The sequence below is a fragment of the Crotalus tigris genome, unplaced genomic scaffold (assembly GCF_016545835.1).
Source record: "Crotalus tigris isolate CLP2741 ecotype Arizona unplaced genomic scaffold, ASM1654583v1 scf7180000018030.5226217, whole genome shotgun sequence".
NCBI lineage: Eukaryota > Metazoa > Chordata > Lepidosauria > Squamata > Viperidae > Crotalus > Crotalus tigris.
Window position 1 is genome coordinate 3,365,980 of NW_024096786.1, and position 25,025 is coordinate 3,391,004.

Below are 25,025 nucleotides of genomic sequence, written 5' to 3' on the forward strand. Positions count from 1 at the left end.
GTCCCTTGCAGCCTCTCCAGGAAGGGGCCAGAGACTTTCCCTCGCCCGCTCAGCGCTTTCAATCCGCGCTTAAGCCGGCGCGCAGGCGGCTGCATCCAAAGGGCTTTAGTCCCCCAGCCCGGACGTTCACAGACCAATGCCCCGAACCCCTCTGCACGCCTTACTAGGAAGGCCGTTGGGACGCCCCCCCCCCCCTCAACACGCACACACACATAACTAGAAAAGACGGCAACATCCGGGTGCTTGCAGGAAGGCCTTGGACCGCGCATGCTCCGCCTCGGCCCCTTCTGCTTTGCCACTACCAGCAGTTTAAGGAGACAACAGCGATAGCTACCACAGGGCTGGTGTGGAAGGAGGAAGACGGTGCTGTGCCGCCGCTTCACGGTGGGGTCTCCTTTTTGTGTTGTCAAGCGAGGAGGAGGAGGCGGCAGCAACAGCAGCAGCTGCCGGCATAGCCTTTGCAGGAGGATGGTTGTGGGGGCGTGTGACAGCCGGCGGCACCAAAGTCCCCGCGAAACGCCGCTGGCGACACTCCCGGAGCAGGAGTCACGCTGAGGGGCAGCGTTGCCGGCGAGGCAGGGCGGACGGACGGACGGACAGCCAGCCAGCCAGCGCGCGCAGTCACCGGGCGGCGGGAATTTACAGCTGTGCCGGGGAGAGAAACTGTGGTGGGCACCCGGCGAGATGATGGACAGCCGCTTCTACTCCTCTTAAGGGAAAAAGGGGTGGGAAGTTGAGGCGGTCGTTGCTGTCACTTCTGGGCTCGCAGCCGCACGAGGAAGGAGGGAGGGGACGGGCAGAGGAGGCTCGGGCTCCCCTCGTCGCGCAGCAGTAGTAGCAAAGAGCGGGAGGAGTGGGTGAGGAGAATCGGTGCAAAAAAGGGCCGGGGATTAGGGTTTGAACAGGAAAGGAGGCGCAGGCAAAGGGCAGCCTGCGAAAGGCGGTCGGAGCGGCCTTCCCGGAGCCTAGAGGGCGCCCTGAGTGGGAGTCGGGGCAAAGCCGTCTGCCAGAGGGCGAGCTGCTCGCCTGAGTGTGCGTGTAAGCGCGCTGGCGTGGCGAGCAGCAGAAAGGAGCCGCCGCGCTACTACGTTAATCTCGCCGCTAGATTTATTTACTTCGTGCGCTCCTTCCTTCCTTTCTCTTCCTGTTCGGTGCTTTCCTCTTCCTTGGTCAGGTCCACTCCCTCCCTCAGCTGATAAGGGTGACTGCTCTGCCCCTTCGTCCGCGCCTGCTTTGAGCAACCCGTTTCCCCTCGCGTCTGCTTTCCCGCCCTGCGCCCAGACCGAGGGTGGGAGATAATGGTTGGATGAAGGCAAAGCCGAAGGGGAAAGCGGAGACTTCGAAGCGCCCTTCCTTTTGCTTCCCCCTCCCTTTGCTCTGCCCGCCTGCTTCTTCCTCCCTTCCTCCGCTCGTCTGGATGAGGTGTGTGGTCGGGCGGGAGTAGGAGCCACGGCAAGAGGGGGGTGGAGAGGGGGAGGAGGAGGGGGAGGAAGAAGAAAAGGGTGCGCCGCCGGAGAGACCATGAGGAAATTTAACATCAGAAAAGTGTTGGACGGCCTGGCGGGCTCGTCGTCCTCCTCTTCAGCTTCCTCCTCCTCGCAGCAGCAGCAGTCTGCCACCCGGGAGAACGACATCCAGGAGACCCTCCAGTCCGAGCACTTCCAGCTCTGCAAGGTGAATGCTGCAGCCGGTTGGAAAGAAGTGGTGGGGGGGGGGGGAGAAGCAGAGGATGATGTAGCCATGATGGGTTCTGCAGACTCTGGACTCCGATGCTTTTAAAGCTGTCAGTTTCATTTTTTTTTTTTAATTTGTGGGTGGGGGAAGAAGAGCAACCGCGAGGATGACGTTATGAGGGACCCTCAGCTTTTATTGACGAGCATCTTTCCCTGATGGCTATTTATCACTTGAATTTTAAGCCGCAGATATGTACATGTATATCTAAGATGCTTGGAGGGAAGCCTCTAAATGTGTGCTTCACTGTTGAACACAATTAAAATGCCACTCTGATGCGATCAGAGGACAGAGTACTAAAGGCTCTGCATTACCAGCAACACGGGGATTTTAACAGGCTTCAGTAAATGTGGTTCTCTAAATATAGAGGCAATATTTCTTCAATTTGGGAATGGAGGAAGAAGTAATACTAATAGGAAGAGATATTACTTCTCAGATGGGATGCAGTAAATGCACTTGGAGTCTAAATTCCAAAACGGTGATGCAGCAGATTAATTCACCAGCTGTGCCAAATTGAAACAAAAGGAAGTGGATGTTCATCTCCACCTTTAGACACCTGTGGCCTAAACTGCTGTAGTTTGGCTTGTAGATTGAATAATTGAATACTTTATCTAAATAATGGGTTAGGATTGATCCTTAAGATACAAAACATTTTGATTGTACCTGCCTGTGCTGTTTGCACATTACCCCACACACAATGAGGTTAAGTACATCTCTAGTTGTTAAAAATAAAAAGGAGGAGCGTTGGTGGCCATTGTAATGTATTAAATGCAGAAGTGTCTTGTGTGTTTTTTTAAAAAACTTCCGTATAATTTAAGGCCTTTAGAGAAATAGAGATAGTTCTCCATAGAGCTGTCTTAATAATTTGTGAACACTTAATTTACAGGAATGGCTGCATCATCAAATTTCTCTGTCTCAGATTATAATACAGTTTAATTTTTGCAAGAGTTTCTAAAATGTAGTAAAGTGAAAAGTGAATGATAAACTTATCTATGGGTATTTAAGCAAAGGCTTCATTTTGTTATCCCTATGTTCAGTAAGATTCAAATGCATTCTAATCTATTCCCCCCCCCAGTTAAAAAAAAATCTTTGGTACACAAAATGAAGTCATTTCTTCCTAAAACATTGGCTTTCTATTTTTCTTTGGTTGCCTGAATCGCCATTGCTTCACTACCTTGACTTGACAGACTGTACGCCATGGTTTCCCCTATCAGCCTTCAGCCTTGGCTTTTGATCCTGTTCAGAAGATACTTGCTATTGGAACACAAACTGGCGCTTTAAGGCTGTATCCTTTTGTTATGTTTTTAAAAGAAAATACTTAAGAAGGCTGCCCTTGTGTTCTATTTAATCTTGGAGTTACTGTGACAAAGCACTCTGCAAATCAGGTATGCATTTGAATGGGGGAGACAAAAAAGTTGTTTCTTTGTATTGGAAGTATAAGACATCCTGGAAAACATTTGGTTATTTTTACTGTTACGAGTTGATAACTTTTATTGATTATTAAAGCAGAGTCATTATTTTCCATGTTGTAAACTAAAAACCTGAATTAGGATTGTTAGGGAGCTTTGTCTTGTAACCTAGTACCTTAAAACGTGAATTAGAAATGTACCACTGGGTTCTGTTAGTTAAAATGTTTTGATAAGTAAAATGTTTTTGTTGTTGTTTAATGAATGGTAAATGAAGTAATTTTTGTGTGGCTTTCAAGTTTAGAACATGATAGAGTTTAAGATTATTTCATAACTCAATTAGAGAGAACCAAAATTGAGCCAATACATGGTTTTGTTGGTAGCAGTGATAACATTTAATGTTTATTAATAGATAAGGAATGGATGTATATTAAGCACTAACAATATATTCTCCTTTGGAAAACCTTTTGAGATATAAAGGAATTGTTGGCTTGTGTAGATGATCTAGGTACATAGTTAATAAGTGATGGTGTTTTTTTAAATAGAAGTTTAAGGTAAACAAAAGCAATTCATTTGGGAATGGACTAAAGAAACAGTAACTGCTTCTGTATTCTTGCCAAGAAAATTGCATGGACCTATCTATGAAGTTACCAAGAGACTTTACCTTTTAATGACTTCTTCTGCTGTGGCAACATCTTAAATTACAAAAGCTATTGTAATTTATTAAAATGTGTTACAATTTTAATTTAATTAAGATGTTAATGCTGATTTTATTAAGATACCTATCCCATTTTTAAAAAAACTAATGATGGTAGGGATGGAAGTATTGGTCTTTTTATCAATTACAACAAAAAGTACTTGCAGTGAAGTGTTAATATAGTCAAAGAATTTAAAAGAAAGGTTGGATGCAATCTGTGCCTTCAATACTTAATGTTTTTCTGCTTACAAACTAAACATCTTTCTGTCTGCATTATACATGGCAATTCCTTCTCAACTCTAGCAGTTGCTTAAAGAGAAGAATACGTGCTGCTAATTTGCTGGACTATAAAGTATGGCTCTTTAGAAAAATACTGAGCATTTGAAATTGGTTTCCATATATTGACCTGCCCTCGTTGAGAGTAGAGCAGTTGTGGAGGCTTACATTCCCTGTGGAGTAAAATAAGCAGTGTAACCCCTTGGTGAAAGATTCTTTTCTTGACACTGCTAATACTGTAGAAACAAGTGAAGATGCATAGGAGCCAGCGTAAATCATTTGTTGAAGAAATTATAGCAAAATAACCAGTTGGATAAGAGATGAACCATTGCATTCTGGAACACAGTTTTATGTTGAAAGTTTTCAAATATGGAGACATTGGATAAAACTAAATTAGAAGACTAGAAAGCGTCATTGACATCAATGGATATGTGCAGTTTTAATGGTTGTGCCTATGCTACCGATGCTGCAAGTAAGAATTGAAAAATATAAAATAGCTACACTAATTGTAGAAAAATCCTGGGACAAGTAGCTTGGCATGCTTTTCAAATCTTCCTATATAATGAATAGTAGAATTAAGATTATTAGCGTGGTTTTCTATCTTTTACCATGTTCTCTAGCCCCTTAGTTGCAGCATATTTGCAGAATTGGAATGTGATAATTAGATGGCTTGTAATTTGTAGTAAAATATAGTTAAGTCAGAAAAAATCCTGGATTTGGAATGATAAGGTTGTGTGTGTGGTTTTTTTTTACTTTCCCTGTGCAAAAAAAAAGGCATGGAGATACCTTAATAGGTGGTTGAAGTCTAGGAATAGGGTTTTGTACTTGTCAATCACACATAGATGCTAAAGGAGACTACTGCCCTATATTTCAGATTCCTGGAATACGTACTTATTGAGACCAGTGGTACCATAAATAGCAATTTCTGGAAAGGTTTGCTGCATAAACACAGCTTGCTTTGTTCACTATGGAAACTACAGTGAAATTTCTAAATTTTATACACTGCTGAAAGCTTTTTTCTAGTTTCTTTTAAATATTTAGTAAAATGTACAGTGAAATCTACTTTTACTGTTCTGTGTATAAATGTTTATCCATTCCTCTTAAACAAATTTTTAGTTTTATCAACCTTCATCAGACTAGTCAACTTCATCTCTATTTTAAAGATCCTAGGTATACAATTATATTAATAATATGTATACAATTATATTGTTGTTTCCTTGTTCCTTAAATAACTGCTTCTTTACATGAAAAAGAGGTTTCAAATCTGGCTCTTTTAAGGGTCCTGGTATTACTGGGTTCAACAAACTGTACCCAACAATATACATAGAAGTAGTCCTTGACTTACAATCACAATTAAGCCCAATTTCTGTTGCTAAACAAGATAATTGTTAAGTGAGTTTTGCCCCATTTTATGACCTTTCTTGCCACAGTAGTTAAGTTAACCTCTGCAGTTGTTAACTTAGTAATGAAGTTGTTAAGTCATAAAGGTACTTTTTCAAAAGGCAACTGGACTTTGTTTTTTCCGTAAAGAAGACGTTTCACTTCTCATCTAAGAAGCTTCATCAATTCTGATTGGATGGAGGGGAGGATGGACAGATTAGTTCTGAGGTTGTTAAGTGAATCTGGCTTCTCTATGGACTTAGTTTGTCAGAATGTTGCAGAAGGTGATCACATGGTTCTGGGACACTGTGGCCATCGAAAGACATTTTATTAAGAGGTACATGATTTTACGAACTTAGTGTCCTTCATTAGATGCTACAGAGTGGCTAGGTTCTCAAAGTACAGAAAGCAGGCAACTTCAACTGCCGCTCCATTTCAAACACATGGAACCACCATAGCTGGAATATTGGGCTTCGTAGACCTTGCAAATCTAGCTACTCCACGGCATCTAATTAAGCAAGCTTAGTTCACATGCTTTTTAACAAAATTTATTAGTTGAAATTTTATTAGTTCTTCTGATTTTTGGATACCACAGACTAGCTACCATTCAGCTCTCTTTCTACATTTCTATTTGTTTTAATAATTCTTTATTATTACAGCATATTTTCAAAAGATTTCTTTTCTGTAGCTATTCATTTTCAAGCAGTTATCGATAACAATGTCCCTCCTGTCAAGATTAATATTCTCATAAGCCCCCTATAAGCTGCAGCCTAGTAACTTCTTGAGTTTTCCTTCTCTGAACAGTTGATCAATTTGAATCAGTTGACTTAGGGATTGGCAAGTAATGCCACAGGAATGTTTCAGGTGGGATCTGCAAAAATGTAACCTTAATAAATTAAAATCTTGCATGATTTCAAAAACCCATAAGGTGTTTTTAATTTCTGATGACCCATAGCATTGAACAATATCTCACAGTAGAATCTTAACTAGGAGAATTGTATTTTACTTTAGATAGATATAATTGGTATAATTATTAAGGCATAAGGCTAGAAACCGGGAAATTGTGAGTTCTAATCCTACATTTGGGCACAAAACCAGCTGAATGACCTTGGGCCAGTTACTTTTTTTCAGCCCTAGGAAGAAGGCAATGGCAAACCATTTCTTAAAAAAAAAAACTTGCCAAGAAAACTGCAGGGAATAGTCCAGGCAGTCTTAGAGAATTAGATCTGACTGAACAACAACAACAAAAAGAACTATTTTGAAACCACTGGAGTGACTGAGTCAGATTCATCCAGAATTCAGATTCTGTTTTTGCTTAATTCTTAAATGTACTGAGGGGTTTGTTTCTATTAGCACTCCAGTTTTTTCAAGCTGTAGAAAAATAAAATTATGATGCATCTATTGACTTAAAGAACTAACAAATCTCACAAAATACACAAAACATACTTTTGATAGTTATCTATTATCATAAGCATAAAATAATATATTTGGGGAATTCAGTTTTATAAATTAGATAATACCAGGTACTGTTAGTTGGGCATGTTACTAAATTATTAGGTGATTTCTTTATTTTATTTAAAAATTCACTGTACATTTTTCAAAATGACATTTCAGTCATAAAAAGAGAAGCAAATTCATAATGGATGCAAATAGCATCAGTAATGCTATTGTTGCACAAAGAGGTCTACATCATTCTAGAAAGTTGTCCATTTTTAATTTGTCTCCAATGTCCATATTGTATCTAAATTTTGGAGTTTATTCAGTTAATTCTAAAAACCATTCACTCATATGCAGAATCTTAGCTTTAAATTTCTGGCTAAACATTTCAAGTTTTGCGTTTACAGTTTACAGTTCATCTTTGTTAATTCCTGTTATAACATTATTTGTGTAAAGCCTCTAATAGAGTATACTTTATAATTGTTAGGAATATTAGATATTAGATATTTCATCTGCAGTTTCCTGCATACTTAAGCTTCATGAATATATGCCAGGACTTTTATTGTCTTGTTAGTTACTTGTAAAAATCGCAGTTCTGTTTCTCAACTGAAGCTTGATTGCTTCATCCATAGAACTTTCAGTAGAAATCTAGTGAAGTTCAAAACAAGTATGACCTGCAGTGCTGCTTATAAAGATTATATTGTATCCCAAGATCCAAGATAAAATTTTGTTCTGTTGGTTGATAGTTACTGAGAAAATAATTCTTTTTTCATGATTGACAAAATATTATTTATTACTGGTAGCAGAATAAATAAAATTATATAATAAAAGAAGTAGATGTGAGCGATATCTTGTTAATAAGATAGGCTAAAGCATTTGAAAATAGATTTACAAACCTTTATTATGACCAAATTATTTGTGTGATCAATTCTGAAATTACATATTTTGTACACAATGTTATGAACATACATCTAATCGCTTAATAAAACTGTTTATTGTGAACTACTTTTCCTTCTTTGAAAGTCCGATGAAAGATTTCATAGATGCTTATAAAATCATAAGTTTTGCCTTATCCAGTAGAACTTAATAAAAAAGATGATAATATTCTAGGAGCAAACAGAATAGCTGTTTCAAATGTTGATATAAAAATAAATCCAAGAGTTTATTTCAGGATTGTAAGAGTAAATACTGGGCTGGTGAGCTTATAATGTTAAGGTAGTGAAGCAAAAGTTGATAGTGAAAGAGAAGAAGACTACTTAGGCTTATCTGAAAAGTTAATGCTCTTTTCAAACTAACTTTACTACATGTCAAATAGAGATCATGTGAGTTTATGGATGTGATGCATATGTACTAAGGTGTGAATTATAATTCAGTCAGCTAACGCAGTGTTTGTGCATGATTAATTGTGCTTCGCATACACGCTGATTCTGCTGAGGTTATATAAATTTAAAGGTTACTAACACAGTGCTCAGTTGTTCATTATGTAGGCATTTTTTAGGTGCTTCAAGCTGGCATTGGTCTGCTTTGGTGTCCACATATACCTGATATGCATACTCCTTTGTCATATTTTTAGGGTTCTTTATGCAAATAAAAAACCTCAATAGGCCTTTTATTACAGTTTCCCCAATTTGCAAAGAACAACACAAGTGCTTTTCCTAGGCTTGGGTCCTGGCAGGTAGTTTGGAAAAAAAAAACATGTCCCATCTGTTGCTTGATCTTGCTAAGGAAGCAAGATGTCAGTGCCTACAAAAAAAATTGAACCAGATTTAAAAAAAAAAATCAAAACTTTATTGGAAAAATTTGTTGAAACAGTGTTAGTTGGTACACTGTCTTCAAGAGATTATTGAAAATATCTCTGGTGTGTTTGTGGGCAGGTTCTTTAAATGACAGATTCCACTCAGAAGAGATTTTCCAGTGGGTGGGAGCAGATTCCTCAATAACATTTTTTGCAACTTGGTTGAAAGTAGCACTCAGGATGGGTTAGATGTATAACAAGGAAATATCAATTCATATTTCGTTCTCATTGTTTCTAAATGGCCATAACATTCTAAACCAGTGGTTCTCAACCTTTTTAATGCCGCGACCCCCAACCGGTCGTAAGTTGAGGATTACTCAAGCGGTCGTAAGTCGAGGACTACTCAACTGCTGCATCACCATTTGCAGAATGGGACTTTTGGCGGGCTCAGCGGGGCAGAGACAGCCTGGACAATTCCTATTGGCTTTTGAAAGCCAATAGAATTAGACTTATTCAAGAAAGTCTATTCTATTGGCTTTCAAAAGCCAATAGAATAAAAGGGAGTAGCACAGCTAAGGAAAAGGGGGAAAAAATGGCGGACTGCATTGTTTGGCGACCCCCGTGAAATGGTCGTTCGACCCCAAATGGGGTCCTGACCCACAGGTTGAGAACCACTGTTCTAAAGCTTTCAATTTGTAAGGGTAGACTAAAGAATACTTACAACAGTTTTGAATTTTGCTGAATGAAAACACAATATTTTGAATGAGCTATTTTTTTCTTAGCTCAAGCCAAAGTAAATTTTCCTTCATGCATACCTCGACAGTACACTATGAAGGACTGAAATTGAGTATTCTACTAATGATGTGGTTAGTGGCTTTCCATATGCATGCTTTGTGAAATAATTTGATTGTACAAACAACATGCATTTTGTGTAAAGTTCATTTATGTGAAGGCTGTAGTTGCGACCACATTGTTCAAGGTTTATAGGGCAATGGATGCTTATTAATTTAACTTAAAATATGAAACTTGATTTAAGTCACTTTGGTAATGTCATCTAAGATTAAAAAAATTGACTAAGTTCATGTGCTATACTAAACCATTACAATTTTGTCAGATGTGTAAACAAAACTAATGTGACTAATATTCAACAAGTCATGGTTAAAAAATTAAGGCAAAGCATGCTTTGTGATTTCAGCTATAAGCTTAAATGCTGTTACTGTAATTAAATGCTATCGTTGTAATGAGTTTTTGAACTTTAGTATTTCTTTATAGAAAATAATTGAAGATCTCATTAATACATTTTGATTGGAGTTAAGCATCCATTATTACTCTTGGTCATATAGTCAGACAAATGCTTAAACTGGATTTGGCATTTTTATCCACCCATTGAGTCCTTCCCAAGGACCTGGAATAGGCAGATGTTGTTTGGTGGTGTTTAAGATATCCTTGCAGGACACAAGTCAGTGATGGCGAACCTTTTAGAGATCAAGTGCCCAAAAACCGCCCCCCCTGTTCCGCCTCCCACCCTACCTGCTCCGCCCCCACCCACCCTCTGCCCACCCACAGGACCACGCACCGCCTCCGTGGCTCGCCACAGCAGATCACCTAGACAGCCCTGCAGTGCCATGGCAGCCATGCCCTTCGCCCACACCTTGCCCACACCCCGCAGCATCATCTGCGTGCTATGGGGCATGAGGGCAGAGTCTTGTCCCTGCTGCCCGGCTATGTCCTTGGCTGAACCCAGGAGCAATTCTCTTCCATGGGGGCTGCTGGTGAGGGCGCCATGGAGGGAGGCGGGGCTGGAGCGACGGCACGCATGCCCACAGAGAGGGCTCTGAGTGCTGCCTCTGGCACGCCTGCCATAGGTTCACCACCACTGACATAAGTGGTTCCAAGCAAAGCTGCATTTTGCAACTGATTGATGATTATTTTATTATCGCCAATGATGTTTTCATGGTGCTCCAGATGCTCTAGGATTGCACCCAAGGTGCCCATTACTATTGATATTGTCTTTGCTTTTTTTTGCCACAGTGATTCTATTTGCAGATCTTTGTATTTTGTTACTTTCTATAGTTCTTTCTCTTCTATTCTGCTGTAATGTCACATCCATTATCCAGATTTTTTTTGTCTTTCTTATCAACAGTTATTAAATCTGATTTAACAACTGATTTAAGTTGTTGATCATGATTACCACTATTACTTGTATGTACACTGAGAGCTTATGTACCGGAAACAAATTCCTTGTGTGTCCAGCCACACTTGGCCACTAAAGAATTCTATTCTATTCCATTCCATTCCATTCTATTCTATTCTATCTAGGGTGTTATGAGACAGGTATTTGTCTGAATTCTAAAATCCCAGAGTACTTTAGCTTCTTCATTTTCTATTACTTTGTCTACTTTGTGATTCCACCCATTCTTGCTTGCAGGAAAATGGTATTTCTTGCAGATATTCCAGTACATTATTGTTGCTAGTTTGTCTTGCCCTTTTTTGTAATTTGTGCAATTTTCTTGCAGTGGCTAAATAGGTGGTCCACTGTTTCTTCAGCTTCTCTACAAAGGCAGTGTTTGCTGTATTTTGCTGCTTTCTCAATCCTGGCTTTGTATGCATTTGTTCTTAAAGCTTGGGCTTGTGCAGCCAGAATTAGCCTGTCTGTCTCTAATTTCAGCTTTCCTGCTCTCAGCTATTGCCAGGTTTTGTTGTTATCTGCTTTGCCTGCTATTTTTTATGTACTGGCCATGTAATATTTTGCTTTGCCTTGTATCTCTTTTCTATTCTTCATTTAGTCTGTCTTGTAGGCCAGCTTGGTCTTTCCAGTACTCAATAAGCCTTCATGGTATACTAGCTTTGGTGCATCTTCTTCACTGTCCTTCAGATATTCTTCCAATGCCCTTTTTTCTTCTTCAACTATCTATTGCACTTGCAACATTCCACACCCACCCATTTTCCTTGGTAAGTAGCTTCTTTAAACATTACCGGATTTAGGGCATGATTTATTGTCATTCTTTTTCTGGTCCAAGGTTTTTTACTTCTTTTTGAGTACAGTCCACTATTTCAGCTGTGAATCTAATGATTGAATTTCCCAGGTATTAACTGCCCTGAGGGTATTTCTGTAATATTCACTACATTCACCATTATATGAAATCTAGTATTTTATCACTATTAACAATGTTTTCAAAATGCTTGCAGAAATTTGACAGTGTGTCTTTGACACTTCATTAGGATTGTGAGAGATAATTTGTTCAAAAAGAAAAAGTGACTTGGAACTCATATGAGCATGTATTTAACACCTGTTGGGAACACCTTAAACAAATTGGTCTTTTCCTAGAATTGCTTATTGACTATGAAAACCACCCTTGCAAGCCCCAGTAAAACTGCAGCTACTTTAAAGCATTTGTGAGAGGTGATATAGGAACATCCACGCAAGCTTTAAATCACTCATTGACCTTCAAATCCAGACTCACATGCAGCTATATTTTTCTATTTCTTTATACTTTGCTCCTTTATTAAAAATAAATGGAGGTCCTTCTTAAAGCTCCAGAAACCTAAGAATGCTTTCTACTAAAATGGAGAGAAACATTTTGGCATTGGCAGATCTTTTGATTAAAAGCTTCTATATTTTCTACAATTCCAGGTTTTGCGATTTTAAAGTTGATTGCTCCAAGGTCTCGTTTATTCTTTAGTCACCGTCTTTGCCATTTTAGCAACTTTTACTGCACATTGCTCTCCCTTGAATATCCACTGCTGTGAGAGGAAAGTAATGTCATGCACATTTCTGGAAGTTCATCCAGGCATATATAAACATTGAGTTCCCAGTATGAGTCAGGACATTCAGAAGATGTAAAAAATATTGCTTTGTGTTGTATGGGTCAGACAAATGCCAACTTCTCCTACAGTGGGTTCCAGCTATGGGAACTTCTTGGCTTCACTCCACCAACTGCTGTGGGCACCAGCTGTCACTAGGCTGTTCTGAAAATCTAATCAGCTGCCAGATTCTGTTGGAGGAGGGGAATTCTGCTTCTTTACTTGAAAATTGAAGGACTTGACATACTATGTCATAGTATGTCAAGACATAGAATTCTAGCAAATTCTTCATTTTATTTTGGGGAATTTAGCCACAGAATATTTTAGCTGAATAATTTGAATATTATTGGGTTTTCTTCGTTGCTGTGTAGTGCTGCAGATTTAACAGAAAAAATGTACTTCAGAGTGAGCTGGCGTATGCACATAGCATCAGTCTTAAAGAAGCTGTATCTTTTCCTGAGTGTGTGGCTACCTTGCTAAACTGCAGCACATAATTGTTTACAGAGTTACAAACAGATATGTTTGCATCTCTGCCTTTTAGCCTTTGAACTCAAAACACTGCATAGTCTTACTGGACATACAGAAGGAATTTTTTTTGTATCCTTATGTTATAAAGAATTTCCATATGAGATCGGCCTATATTTTTTTTCTTGCCTTACTGTCTAAGTTGATTGTTTATTGTGGAATCCCCATGTCTTATACTCTGAATTTGCAGGAAAAGATCATAAGTGATCATCCAGTTTTATGTTTCTTGAATTTTTCCAATACTGTTTCTCTTGTCTGATTTGCCTATTCCATTGTAACTCAGTGCAGTAGCTCACTGGAGTGCAAGAGCATGCGTAGTTAAATGTGCTCTGACGTCTGCACATGTTACACCTCTGCTACATGAGATGTATTGATTGCCAATTTGCTCTGGGTCCAATTCGAGGTGCTGATTATAATTTTTAAAGCCTTACATAGCATGGCCTGAGATATTTGAGGCACTAACCCTTATCAATTATATCTACATTCACTCTGGCAAGAGAGCATGTTGCGGGTTCCATTGGCCAGGGAGTGTCATCAGGCAGGGCCTAAAAAGAAAGCCTTTTCTGCCATAGGGCCCACCCTGCGGAGCATCATCTCTGCCAAGGCGAGACTGGTCCAATCCTGTTGGCCTATCAGAAGGCCTTTAAAACATGGTTTTGTCAAGTAGTTTGAGGATTGCATTAGAGTATAGCTTGCTGGATGGCTGTACGACAGTTAAAGGAATGCATTTTCTGTCTGTTTTATTTCAATTTTTGTTTTTATTTTTTATTCTAGTTTTTAATTTTAATTCAAATTGGTTCTTTTGATTTTTTTTTAATATTTTGATTATTATGTAAGCTGCCCAGAGTGTCTGTGGGGATTCCTGGCTATACAAAGCGAATTAAATAAATGAATAAATATTGTTTTAATGCAACACAATTTATCTGGTGATCAAATACAAATAGCAAAGTATTTAAGTTACAAGATTATTATGAAGCTATTCTGTGCAATTTATAGTCAGCTTCAAAAGGAATGATAAAAAATGTCCCACATATTGTATGCTGGTTGGTACATTTTTATATCAGAGTTATTACCTGTAAGAAATAATTTATTAGTTTGAATGGAACACTGAGGATTATATACATAAATTCTATGAATAACAGGAGAATCTGCTACAAACTGTTTATGGCAGTGGTTCTCAACCTTTTTAATGCCGCGACCCCCAACCGGTCATAAGTCGAGGACTACTCAACCTGTCGTAAGTCGAGGACTACTCAACTGGTGCAGCCCGTTTGCAGAATGGGACTTTTGGTGGGCTCAGCAGGGCAGAGACAGCCTGGACAATTCCTATTGGCTTTTGAAAGCCAATAGAATTAGACTCTATTCAAGAGAGTATTCTATTGGCTTTCAAAAGCCAATAGAATAAAAGGGAATAGCACAGCTAAGGAAAAGGGGGAAAAAATGGCAGACTGCGTTGTTTGGCAACCCCCATGAAATGGTCGTTCGACCCCAAATGGGGTCCCGACCCACAGGTTGAGAACCACTGGTTTACGGCTTACATTTACTAGCTTTAGAAGTTATCTCTTTTAGCGTCAGCATTTTCTTTTTTGGCTTCTGATTCTCTTTCACAGCAGATATAAGTATACTTTTATATTAAGCTTTTACTCTAAGTTTACAACATATTTTTGTGAACATCAAATCCATATGTCAAAGGGTTTTTAATCAGCATTAAAATTAATGCCTTTTCTCTAATCAAAGCCATTGATTTTACCAGCTCCATCAACTTTACCATCCATTCTTCTGTTATAGGTAATGTCCATTATTGTGCATATAAAAGTCTTGCTGTTGTTGTCATTTATCAAAACAAATGTTTTGATTTATTAAAAATTGTTCCATGTTTTCCAACTATTTGTCCATCAATACCGAAGGAATACCTCTGGGTTTCAACCGCATTTTATTTTATTTTGGCTTTTGTACATGTCCACCAAGCATGATAAAATATCCCCTCCTGTTGCCTACATTTCCAAGATACATTTGAGTTTGGACAATTTAGACAATTTTTCTGGTGGCAAATACCAGCAATACATCATTTTATAAGAAAATTATTTTTAAGATTATAACACAATGTGAATTTCAACCCTTTCATGCAGATATTCTCCCATTGTTCCATTTGTATATTATACGCAAAATTTTAGTTCATCTTATCATACATTCTTTCCCTTGTTCATCTTCTATTTTAAATTTTAATAGCAGTTTATACATTTTAGCAATAATATATTCATTTTTTGTACATAATTCTATTTCAAATTCCTTCTGTTCATGCTTAGTGTTCAAAGTCCTTTTATTTATTTTAATCTTTCTAATAATTATACCTAGGAAAACCATTGACATATATATCCTTTTGATGTCAAATTCTCTTTTAATTTTATTTTAAAATCTCCTGAAGAGTTCTAATATATCCCTATAAGTTAACCATTATCCTTAGTTATCATGTCTTTTACGTAATATGCTATTTGTGGTGAAAATCATAAACTTTTTTTCAGACATAACCTAAATATCCACGTGTTCCATTTTCTCAATATAGCATGTCCAATAAAATTATTTTTTGAACTCCATATTAACTTTGACTTTCTTATACCATAAATAAGTGTGCCACCCAAATCTCAAATCATGCCCCTCTAGTTCCAATAACCTTCTATTTCTCAGTGTCACCCAATCTTTTATCCAAACTAGACAACTTGCGAAATATAATTTTAAATCAGCTAGACTTAAGTCTCTTCTTTCTTTAGCATCTTGTAATACCTTGCACTTAATTTTTTTTTAAAAAAAAATCATAGTTCTCGAATTTTTTACTTCCAACATTAGTTTTTTAGCATACATCTATTTTTGCACAATTCTGTATATTCGGTTCACATTCAGTTTGAGGTAGGTCTTCCTAAATTTAGCTGTATTTTTAATAGTATCTAGTTTATTCCTCCTCAGGTTTGTTTAATCAAGCCTGAGCTATCAAAAGCTGGCTTCACAAATGACTCTGGAGAGCTTAGTTCTTAAATGTAATTTCCAGGTTTCTAAATTGGATTAGTGTATTGCTGCCCACTGATGATATTTTTGTGCGTAGCCTTTCCACCTACCATATTCATATTATAGAGGTATATGTATATTGCTTCAGCACAAGTGCTGTTTCCAAACAAGGCTTCATTTGCCTGCTTTTCAGAGGAAGAGGCCTCTTGTGGAAGCTCCTGACATCAGAACTAGCTTTAGGCTACAATTGAGTAGGCACTGACTTAGGGCACCAAAGCTTAGGGGGTGTCAGTACTGCCCCTCCTTCTGAATTGTTTTAAAATTGCAAATCTTTGCATTGGCAGGAGTTGGCACCTCAGCCAATATGACGTAAGGGTACATGAGCCAGATTCCCTGGCATATTTTGCCAAATAGTAGCTAAATCAGTAAGGCTTGCACTGCAGTTTCCTAGTCAAAAAAGCTGGCAATGTAACAGTGATTGCCTATTGCCTTATTGAATCTGCAAAGCATAAGATAGTAAAAAAAAGGGGGACAGGGTTTTGAAAACCTGAATCTTTGACTAAGTTATTAAGATCAACCGCACCCCATGGATTTGTATATATATTTAATAATTTGTCTAATTTGCTAAATATGATAACTGTAACTATAATAATGCCATACCATATCAAGTATATTAAAAGTATTAGTTAAATGAATGTTTAAACCAAATGTGTTGAACCCATGCCCTTGGACAGCTAGTAATGTGGCCCTACAAGATCATAAACTTTTAATATTATTATGTGATTTATATACATTATATATATTTATATATAAAATATATATTGTATATTGTATATATGTCCTAAGACAGTTCTTCATTCAATGTGGCCCGGGCAAGCCAAAAAGTTGGATACCCATGCGTTAAGCTAAAACTTTTTTTTTCTGCAAAGTTTATGAGGGTTGAAAAAAAGCCTAATAGTTTTCAGAGGCTTTGAGTGAGAAGGTATTGTTAAAAGTAACAAATCTCAATTAGTATTGTAATTCTATAGAGTTTAACTGATATTGGGAAATCATTGGAAAAAGTGCGGAGGTACTGTACCTTTTTACCCAGCCTTATCTCAGATTGGTTGAATTTTCCTATGAAGTGTATTGATTATTTTAGAAATAAAATGATTATAATAGAAAGATTGCCAGGTTAAAGATTCAGATTAATAAGAAGTCCTGTTTTGGAATCACTTCACGAGCAATATTGTTCAAGGCTCAGAGAGGAGATTGGGAAATGTAACTAAAATTTGCATAGGAAAACACTGAAATATTTTAAACATAATTAAGCCAATGGTTTCAGCAAAAGAAGATGATGTTTTAGACATTGCAAAGAAAGATTTAAAAAATTTATAAATTAAAACTTTAACTCCTAAAACACAGTCCTTGTTGTTGTTAGTTGCAAAGTCGTGTCCAACTCATCGCGACCCCATGGACAACGTTCCTCCAGGCCTTCCTGTCCTCTATCATCTTCTGGAGTCCATTTAAGCTCACGCCTACTCCTTCAGTAACTCCATCAGTCACCTCATTCTCTGTCGTCCCTTTCTTCTATTGCCCTCAATCTTTTCCAGCATTAGGCTCTTCTCCAGTGAGTCCTTCCTTCTCATTAGGTGACCACAGTCCTACAAAATACCAATTGTGAACTTCTATATTTATTCTTAATAGTTGAGGTTTGAAGAAAATAAGAAAACCTTTATGGCATTTTTCAAAAATGATTTTATCAAATAAAGGTTTGAGGACTAATCTTTGAATACTTCTAGAAATTTTGATTGAATTCCCTTTTAAACTTATTTTGTAGTATGTTTGTCCCTCTCTTTCTATTTAAACCATTTCATTCTGTTTCAGTGTGTGTTGGAGAAGATGTATTTATGACTGACAGTTATTAGGATTTCATTTCAAAGAAACCTAGGTAATCAGAGATGCTGTATATCACTGTCGATCATTTTCCACAAACCATTTCTTATCTTGCTGTCTTGTTTGCATAAGGCTGATACAAAAGCTAATTCTTGTGGGCAGTACTGTTGAGCCTCTTTTCTCCTCATAAAGTAATTTATTTTAATTCATCATATGGTCATCTTGTTCAGTACTAGGAGCCCTATATACATTTACAGTACAGTATATATATTTTTAAGAATTAATGGATGCTGAATGTATCAATATATTTATTTCTTGGCATTCTATTAAAATACGTAGTACCGGGACAGTTCTTTGAGAACTTAATATATGGTGATGCCACTATTTATATAAAATTTGCTAGATGTAAGTTGTAGATATGAATATATGTAATATAATATATATATATTGCATTTCCCTTGCTTTATAGTGCTTTTATAAATAAAAAAATTAAAATGTATATAACTAAGCATCTTACAAAAGAAATTGGGCAGTTAGCTAAAAGTCTCCCAAAGCGCTAGAACAGTGGTTCTCAACCTTTCTAATGCCATGACCCCATAATACAGTTCCCCATGTTGTGGTGACCCCCAAGTGGGTGTGGCCACCAATAAGAGGGAGTAGGACAGCTAGGGAAAAGGGAAAAAAATGGCGGACAGCATGGTTTGACGACCCCCGTGAAATGGTCATTCGACCCCAAATGGGGTCCCGACCCACAGGTTGAGAACCACTGCGCTAGAACATTCAGAAAATGTCTAAACACATTAAAGAAAGACTTGAATTATGATGATGTTGATGATGGTTTGTCACAGTCAACAAGTAGTTTAGACTGGTTTTGGTATTTTATCCACCTATCAAGTCCTTCCCAAGGACCTGGGATAGGCAGATGTTCTTTGATGATGTTTAAGGTATGCTCTCAGGATGTAAGTGGTTCCAAATAAAGTTTCCTTTTACAATTGATTGATAGTGATTTTGTCAATACCAGTAGTGTTCACGTGATGCTCCAGATGTTCTAGAATTATACCCTGGTGTTTATTACTATCGATGCTATCTTTGATTTCTTTTGCCACAGTCATTTTATTTGAAGGTCTTTGTATTGTTGCTTTTCTGGTTCTTTTTCTTCAATTCTGCTTCTTCAGATAGTATCACATCCATTATCCAGATGTGTTTGCCTTTCTTATCAACAGTTGTTAAGTTCTGGGTGTTATGTGGCAAGTGCTTGTCTGTTTGAATTCTAAAGTCCCAGAGCACTTTAGCTTCTTCATTTCACTGTCTGTTTTCTTCTGTAATTCTTGCTTTCAAGCAAATGGTATTTCTTGCAGATATTCCATTGTTGCTACTTTCTCATGACATTGTTTGTAATTAGTCTGTGCAATTTTCTTGCAGTGGCCAAATAAGTCCACTGTTTCTTCACTGTTAGAACATACTTAAGTTGAAGATACCTTCATTGTTCTGAACTAGAAAGGCCTAATTCAATTTGAGGTTGGGAAAAATCCTTAAAATGGTAATTACATAACAGTTGATATGTAGCTTCCAATACAAATTCAGAGATGGGCAATCTCCTTCCCCTCCGATTTCTCCAGAAAAGGAGCAACAAAATGACAAATTTGGTATGGTTTTCCCCAGCTCTCTTTCTCTTGTACAAATTAATCTTTAATGTGCACATACTGGCCCCCTTTTTTAAGAAAAAAAAAACTCACCCCCCCCCAAACCCCACCCCAGCAGTGATGCTACTACCATGTCATGCTGGTCCTTATAGATAAATAGGTAGTTAGATAGAATGTACATTTCCAAGTCAGCATGAAGCACTTCCTTCCATTATATCAAATTATTTCTAATGTAATTTATCTGAAACTTGCTGTCTTCTCTCTTTTTCAGCTTCTGAGAGGAGTATATTTCCACTGTAAAAAATCCTAATTTTATAATTTAGTGTCTTCCTCTTTATCTCCATCTTTTTTTCCTTTGCCTTATTGGTCCATTTCTTAGTTGTCCCACACACGTAACTTGGATACTTCCTGTTAGAGGGTTCCTAGTGCTATAGTCAAAACCATTGTTTGTTTTGAATACCTACAGTACTCCATCCGCTTTCCTGAAATTGATTTTTATGGCAATGAAAAAAAGATGGATAGTGACATTCTAAGATGTTGTCCACATAGGTTATAGAACTGTATTCAAGGTACTATGGTTACATAATAAATGAATTTTCAGAAAATGCATAATATTAGGTATACTGGATAATTGTTACTGTTTTTGTGTACCGTATTTTTCTGTCTATAAGACACATCCTTGTATAAGACGCTCTGGCATGCAAGTTTCTCCACGCTGATCGGCAGAGCACCAAACAGTTGAGCCGGCAAATCCGGAAGTTCAGCCGGCTGACGATCTTGCCCCCTCCCCACTCCTGTTAGTGGCAAGCCCACAGGGGCTTGACACCTGCACCAGATGGCATGGCAGCGGCATGTAAAAAACCTACACAGGCATGTCCTGGGCTTCGGAGGTCACTATTATTTTTCCGTGTATAAGATGCTGCACTTGTATAAGACGCACCTGATTTTTGAACAGGGTGTTTACAGGAAAAAATAATGTCTGGAACCCCTGGTCATTTGGCAGCTTTTTGCCAAACTCTGGAGTTCTTTGGAACACAACTTGAAATACCACGTTCTTGAGGATCTAGCCCACATATGGGTAATATAGAAAATGATAATATATTGTACTTTGAGCAAGCAAAAAATAACAAATATAAAAATCATGTGCTATGCTAATTTGTTAAGTTGCCTGCAACTTCTAATATATTTAATAATAATAATCATCATCATCCTGGGTAAGGACTCGATAAGTAGACAAAATGCCAAATCCAGTCTGAACATCTGGCTGACTGTGCGATGATCAATAATAATAATAATAATAATAATAATAATAATAATAATAATAATAATAGTTGGAAGGGACCTTGGAGGTCATCTAGTCCAACCCTCTGCTCAGGCAGGAAACCCTATACCATTTCAGACAAATGGCTGTCCAATCTCTTCTTAAAGACTTCTACTGTTGGAGCATTCACAGCTTCTGGAAGCAGGTTGTTCCACTGATCAATTGTTCTGTCAGGAAGTTTCTCCTTAGTTCTAAGTTGCTTCTCTCTTTGGTTAGTTTCCATCCATTGCTTCTTGTCCTGCCTTCAGGTGCTTTGGAGAATAGCTTGACTCCCTCTTCTTTGTGGCAGCCCCTGAGATATTGGAACACTGCTCTCATGTTACTCCTAGTCCTTCTCTTCATTAAACTAGACGTATCCAATTCCAGCAACCGTTCCTTGTATGTTTTAGCCTCCAGTCCCCTAATCATCTTTGTTGCCCTTCTCTGTACTCTTTCTAGAGTCTCAACATCTTTTCAATATCGTGGTGACATCGTGGTGATTTCAGTAGGTGCATATTTTAACACAAAAAATTAACTAATAAAGGAGACTATTTATAGCTTCAGCAAACAGCTGAACCAAAGACCACTCCCACCAGCCACCAGAATATAAACTGACAGCAAACAGCACTCCTTACTAGCATTGATGATGTTACTTAGTTTGGGTAATAAAACGTCTGCAAGAAAACAAGCAAACTCAGAGAGCACCAAGGACCTGTCCTGTTGACTATTTTGTGTGGCTATTTTGCTAATGAGGATTCTTAATATTTTATATTCTAGATACTCCAGATGCCCAAAGCCAATTGTTGTACAGCCTGTACATTTTTGAAAAACATTTGTGCTTCATGGATTGTTGTATATATTTATAGTTTATTATAATCTTAGATTAGCAATATCTTAAGAAAATATAGGCAGAATATGACAGTGCTGTAGAAGTTAGTTACATTAATTCAACCTTCCTAAGGATAACATAATACAAGTTCTTGAAAAAAGTCTTTTGCAACAGTATATGTCACATTTGGCTTTTGATCTTCTAGGCAGTGAAAATAAAATTTTAAGCAGAGGTCAGAATAAACATGTTCAGTTGACTCAATCTCCTTAAATTCACAAGGCATTATCACAGTGTGGCTTAGATATTATTAAATCTTTCTTCTAAAACTGCTGAGGAGAAAGTATTGATACTGATTCTAGTAAAGGCCCAAGAATACATAGGATGAATAGGTACCACTTTGATTTTGTCTAAAACGTCAATACCTTTTAAAAGTTTGACTGTTCATTTTATGGCTCTGTATCATCTGTCTTTTGCTTAATTCTCTCCTTGCCTCAGTACAGTATAGCAGAGGTCTCAAAACTTTTGGCCACCAGAGACCAGTTACATGGACAGAGATTTTTCCATGGACCAGAGAGGGCGTGGTTTTGTGTGCTGCCTATTCCCACAGATGGGGCTTTGCATTTTTGTGTGGCCCAGTTGCTGGCATGCCACAGCCCGGTACTGATCCATAGACCAGGCCTGGGTTGGAGACCCCTGCAGTATAGTATATGCCAGAAGTTACCAGTTGCTTCATTGAAAATTCCTAGTTTGCAGTTTGGCTATAAAACTGCCCCACCACTTGGATTTGTGTCTTTCTAGTGTTAATGGTTGTCAGCTTAATCCTGATCCAGGCAAATACCACTGTTGACCATACTTTTGATTCTGTTCTAGGGAAATACCTTCTAATGTTTCAGTGTTGCGCTTAGGAAATCAGACAACATGCAGTAATGTTTTTGCAGTAAATATATTGATTTTGATGGTAGTTGTCTGTTTGATTTCTATGCAAAAATTGTTTTAGAACAGCTAGTTTGTCTACTGTATTACATTTTTTTTAATTAAAAGTTTTAAAGATTTTACACAATATATACCCCAAATCCCTCCCCCCCCTACTTCCCAAAGCTGATTACAGGGTTAGAAATAAACAATCATAATCTAACTAACATTACCCAACTATATTATCAATCAAATCCATAACATACTTTAACTCCTTTTTAAGATAATTATTAAAAAATTAAAAACAAAAATAATAATATAATTAAACCATAATACTAAAAATAATATATTAAACTATTAATGGTAATCTAAAATTTATTCATAAGCTAAATAATACTTTTCAGTTTCATATTTATTCTGAATATAATCAATCCATCTTCTCCAAACCGAAATGTATTTTTCTTGTGAATAGTCCAGTGGTTCTCAACCTTTTTAATGCCGCGACCCCCAACCGGTCGTAAGTTGAGGACTACTCAACCGGTCGTAAATCGAGGAATACTCAACTGGTGCAGCACCGTTTGCAGAATGGGACTTTTGACGGGCTCAGCAGGGCAGAGACAGCCTGGACAATTCGTATTGGCTTTTGAAAGCTAATAGAATTAGACTCTATTCAAGAGAGTCTATTCTATTGGCTTTCAAAAGCCAATAGAATAAAAGGGAGTAGCACAGCTAAGGAAAAGGGGAAAAAAATGGCGGACTGCGTTGTTTGGTGACCCCCGTGAAATGGTCGTTCGACCCCAAATGGGGTCCCGACCCACAGGTTGAGAACCACTGCAATAGTCCTTCAAATAAGTGGAGATTTTTGCCATTTCTGCTAAATTAGACACCTTAAGTATCCATTCTTCGATAGTAGGCAAAGAATTTTTCTTCCAATATTGCCCCACCAATAATCTTGCAGCTGTTATAAGATTCAACATCAAATTAATTTCTTTAACATCAAAATCTACAATAATACCTAACAAAAATAATTGCGGAGTAAACTTTATCTTTCTCTTAAAAATCTTTTGAATATTCCACCAAATCTTAATCCAAAAAGCTTTTATATCTCTACAAGCCCACCAAATATGAAAATAGGTTGCATCTAAGCTTCCACATCTCCAACATTTGGGCTGTAAATTAGGATACATACAAGACAACTTTTGAGGATCCAAATGCCACCTATAGACTGTATTACATTTTTAATATAACATTGTTTGAATGAGTGCAATTTGCTGCTGTTGAAAAGCAGGAAGTATATAGAAGGAATTATAATTGGTTGTGTTTGTTGGTAATACTGTGTTTCCCCGAAAGTAAGACCTACCCCAAAAATAAGCCCTAGTTTTGGAGTGGGGCGCACGCCTAAAAAGTTGGGTGGGGAGGTGGAGGTGCCCCCCCGCGCACCCTACACACACTTAGCATTGCATCCAGGCCCACCATGAATTAACACCTGCCTTGTCTCACTGGCCCACTTCTTTTGTGGTTGAAGGAAATGCCTTTGCAGGCTGAAAATGAAGCTCCAGCCTGCATTTTGCCATCAGAGGCCTTCTGTAAAGGCCTCTGCAGCCAAGAACTGAGTTACTGATTGAATCTGTAGCTCAGTTCTCAGCTGCAGAGACTTGAAATGCGGGCCGGAACTCCATTCTCAGCTGCAGAGGCATTTTCTTCGGCTGCAGGAGAAGTGGGCTGGCTGGGGCTGTTGGTGCTGACACCGCAAGGTGAGACCATGGAAAAGATAGCCTTCCAAAATAAAATATGGTGTCTCTTTTGGAGGCAAAAAATAAAATAAAAAATAAGACCGAATCTTATTTTCAGGGAAACACGATCGTAAGGCTATTTGATTTGAAATTTCTGTGACATATAGTACCTTCATATTGCTTTGTAATAGAAGTCTAGTCATCATAATTTTTACTTTTAAATTTATAAGGGTGTTAAATTATGTGAGAATATTTATTATAATTATGTCTTCTTCAAAGCTGAATGAATGTTTCCCATTTAGTAACTTATTCTCCTCAGCTATTTACTGATTTATTTATTCATTCATTTACTGGACTTCATACCACTTAAAATGAACCATTTCTGAAGTATTTAGCTTAGCATACATTTTGGAGAAGAAGTGTTCAGTGTTTAAACTTAAATGGATGAAAGTCTGGATAGCTGTTTGAATGACTGAAAATAAACTTTAGAAGTTTGTCCAATTAGTCCATTGAAATCTTAATATAAGAAAGGACTTCCAGTTCCGGTTCGTGGTATTGCTAGTCACACGGGGAGTCTTCTCTCCTCGCCAGCTAGTTTCCCTCCGTCAGTGGACCCTTATATGGGTCCAAAGCCGCCCTGGAAGGTGCGACTTTCCGTCGAGGAGGCTGCGGTCCAGCGACGAAGGAGCGGTGGCTCCTCCAGCTGTCCGGACGAAACTGTGAGGACCGACGGAGAAGATCG

The 25,025-nt window shown here is 38.0% G+C and overlaps 1 protein-coding gene across 3 annotated transcripts in view; it reads left to right on the forward strand.

The window, feature by feature from the left end:
* The first annotated feature begins 301 nt into the window (after window positions 1–301).
* Window positions 302–25,025, forward strand: part of STXBP5 (syntaxin binding protein 5) — a 110,039-nt gene continuing 85,315 nt past the window's right edge. For 2 of the 3 annotated variants that reach the window (XM_039346870.1, XM_039346871.1), the window contains exons 1-2: window positions 304–1,674; window positions 2,919–3,016. In XM_039346870.1, coding sequence (XP_039202804.1) covers window positions 1,522–1,674; window positions 2,919–3,016 — 251 coding nt within the window. In that variant the 5' untranslated portion in view covers window positions 304–1,521. Of the gene's footprint in view, window positions 1,675–2,918; window positions 3,017–25,025 lie in introns of all 3 variants that reach the window. The other variant, XM_039346869.1, reaches the window with a different exon arrangement.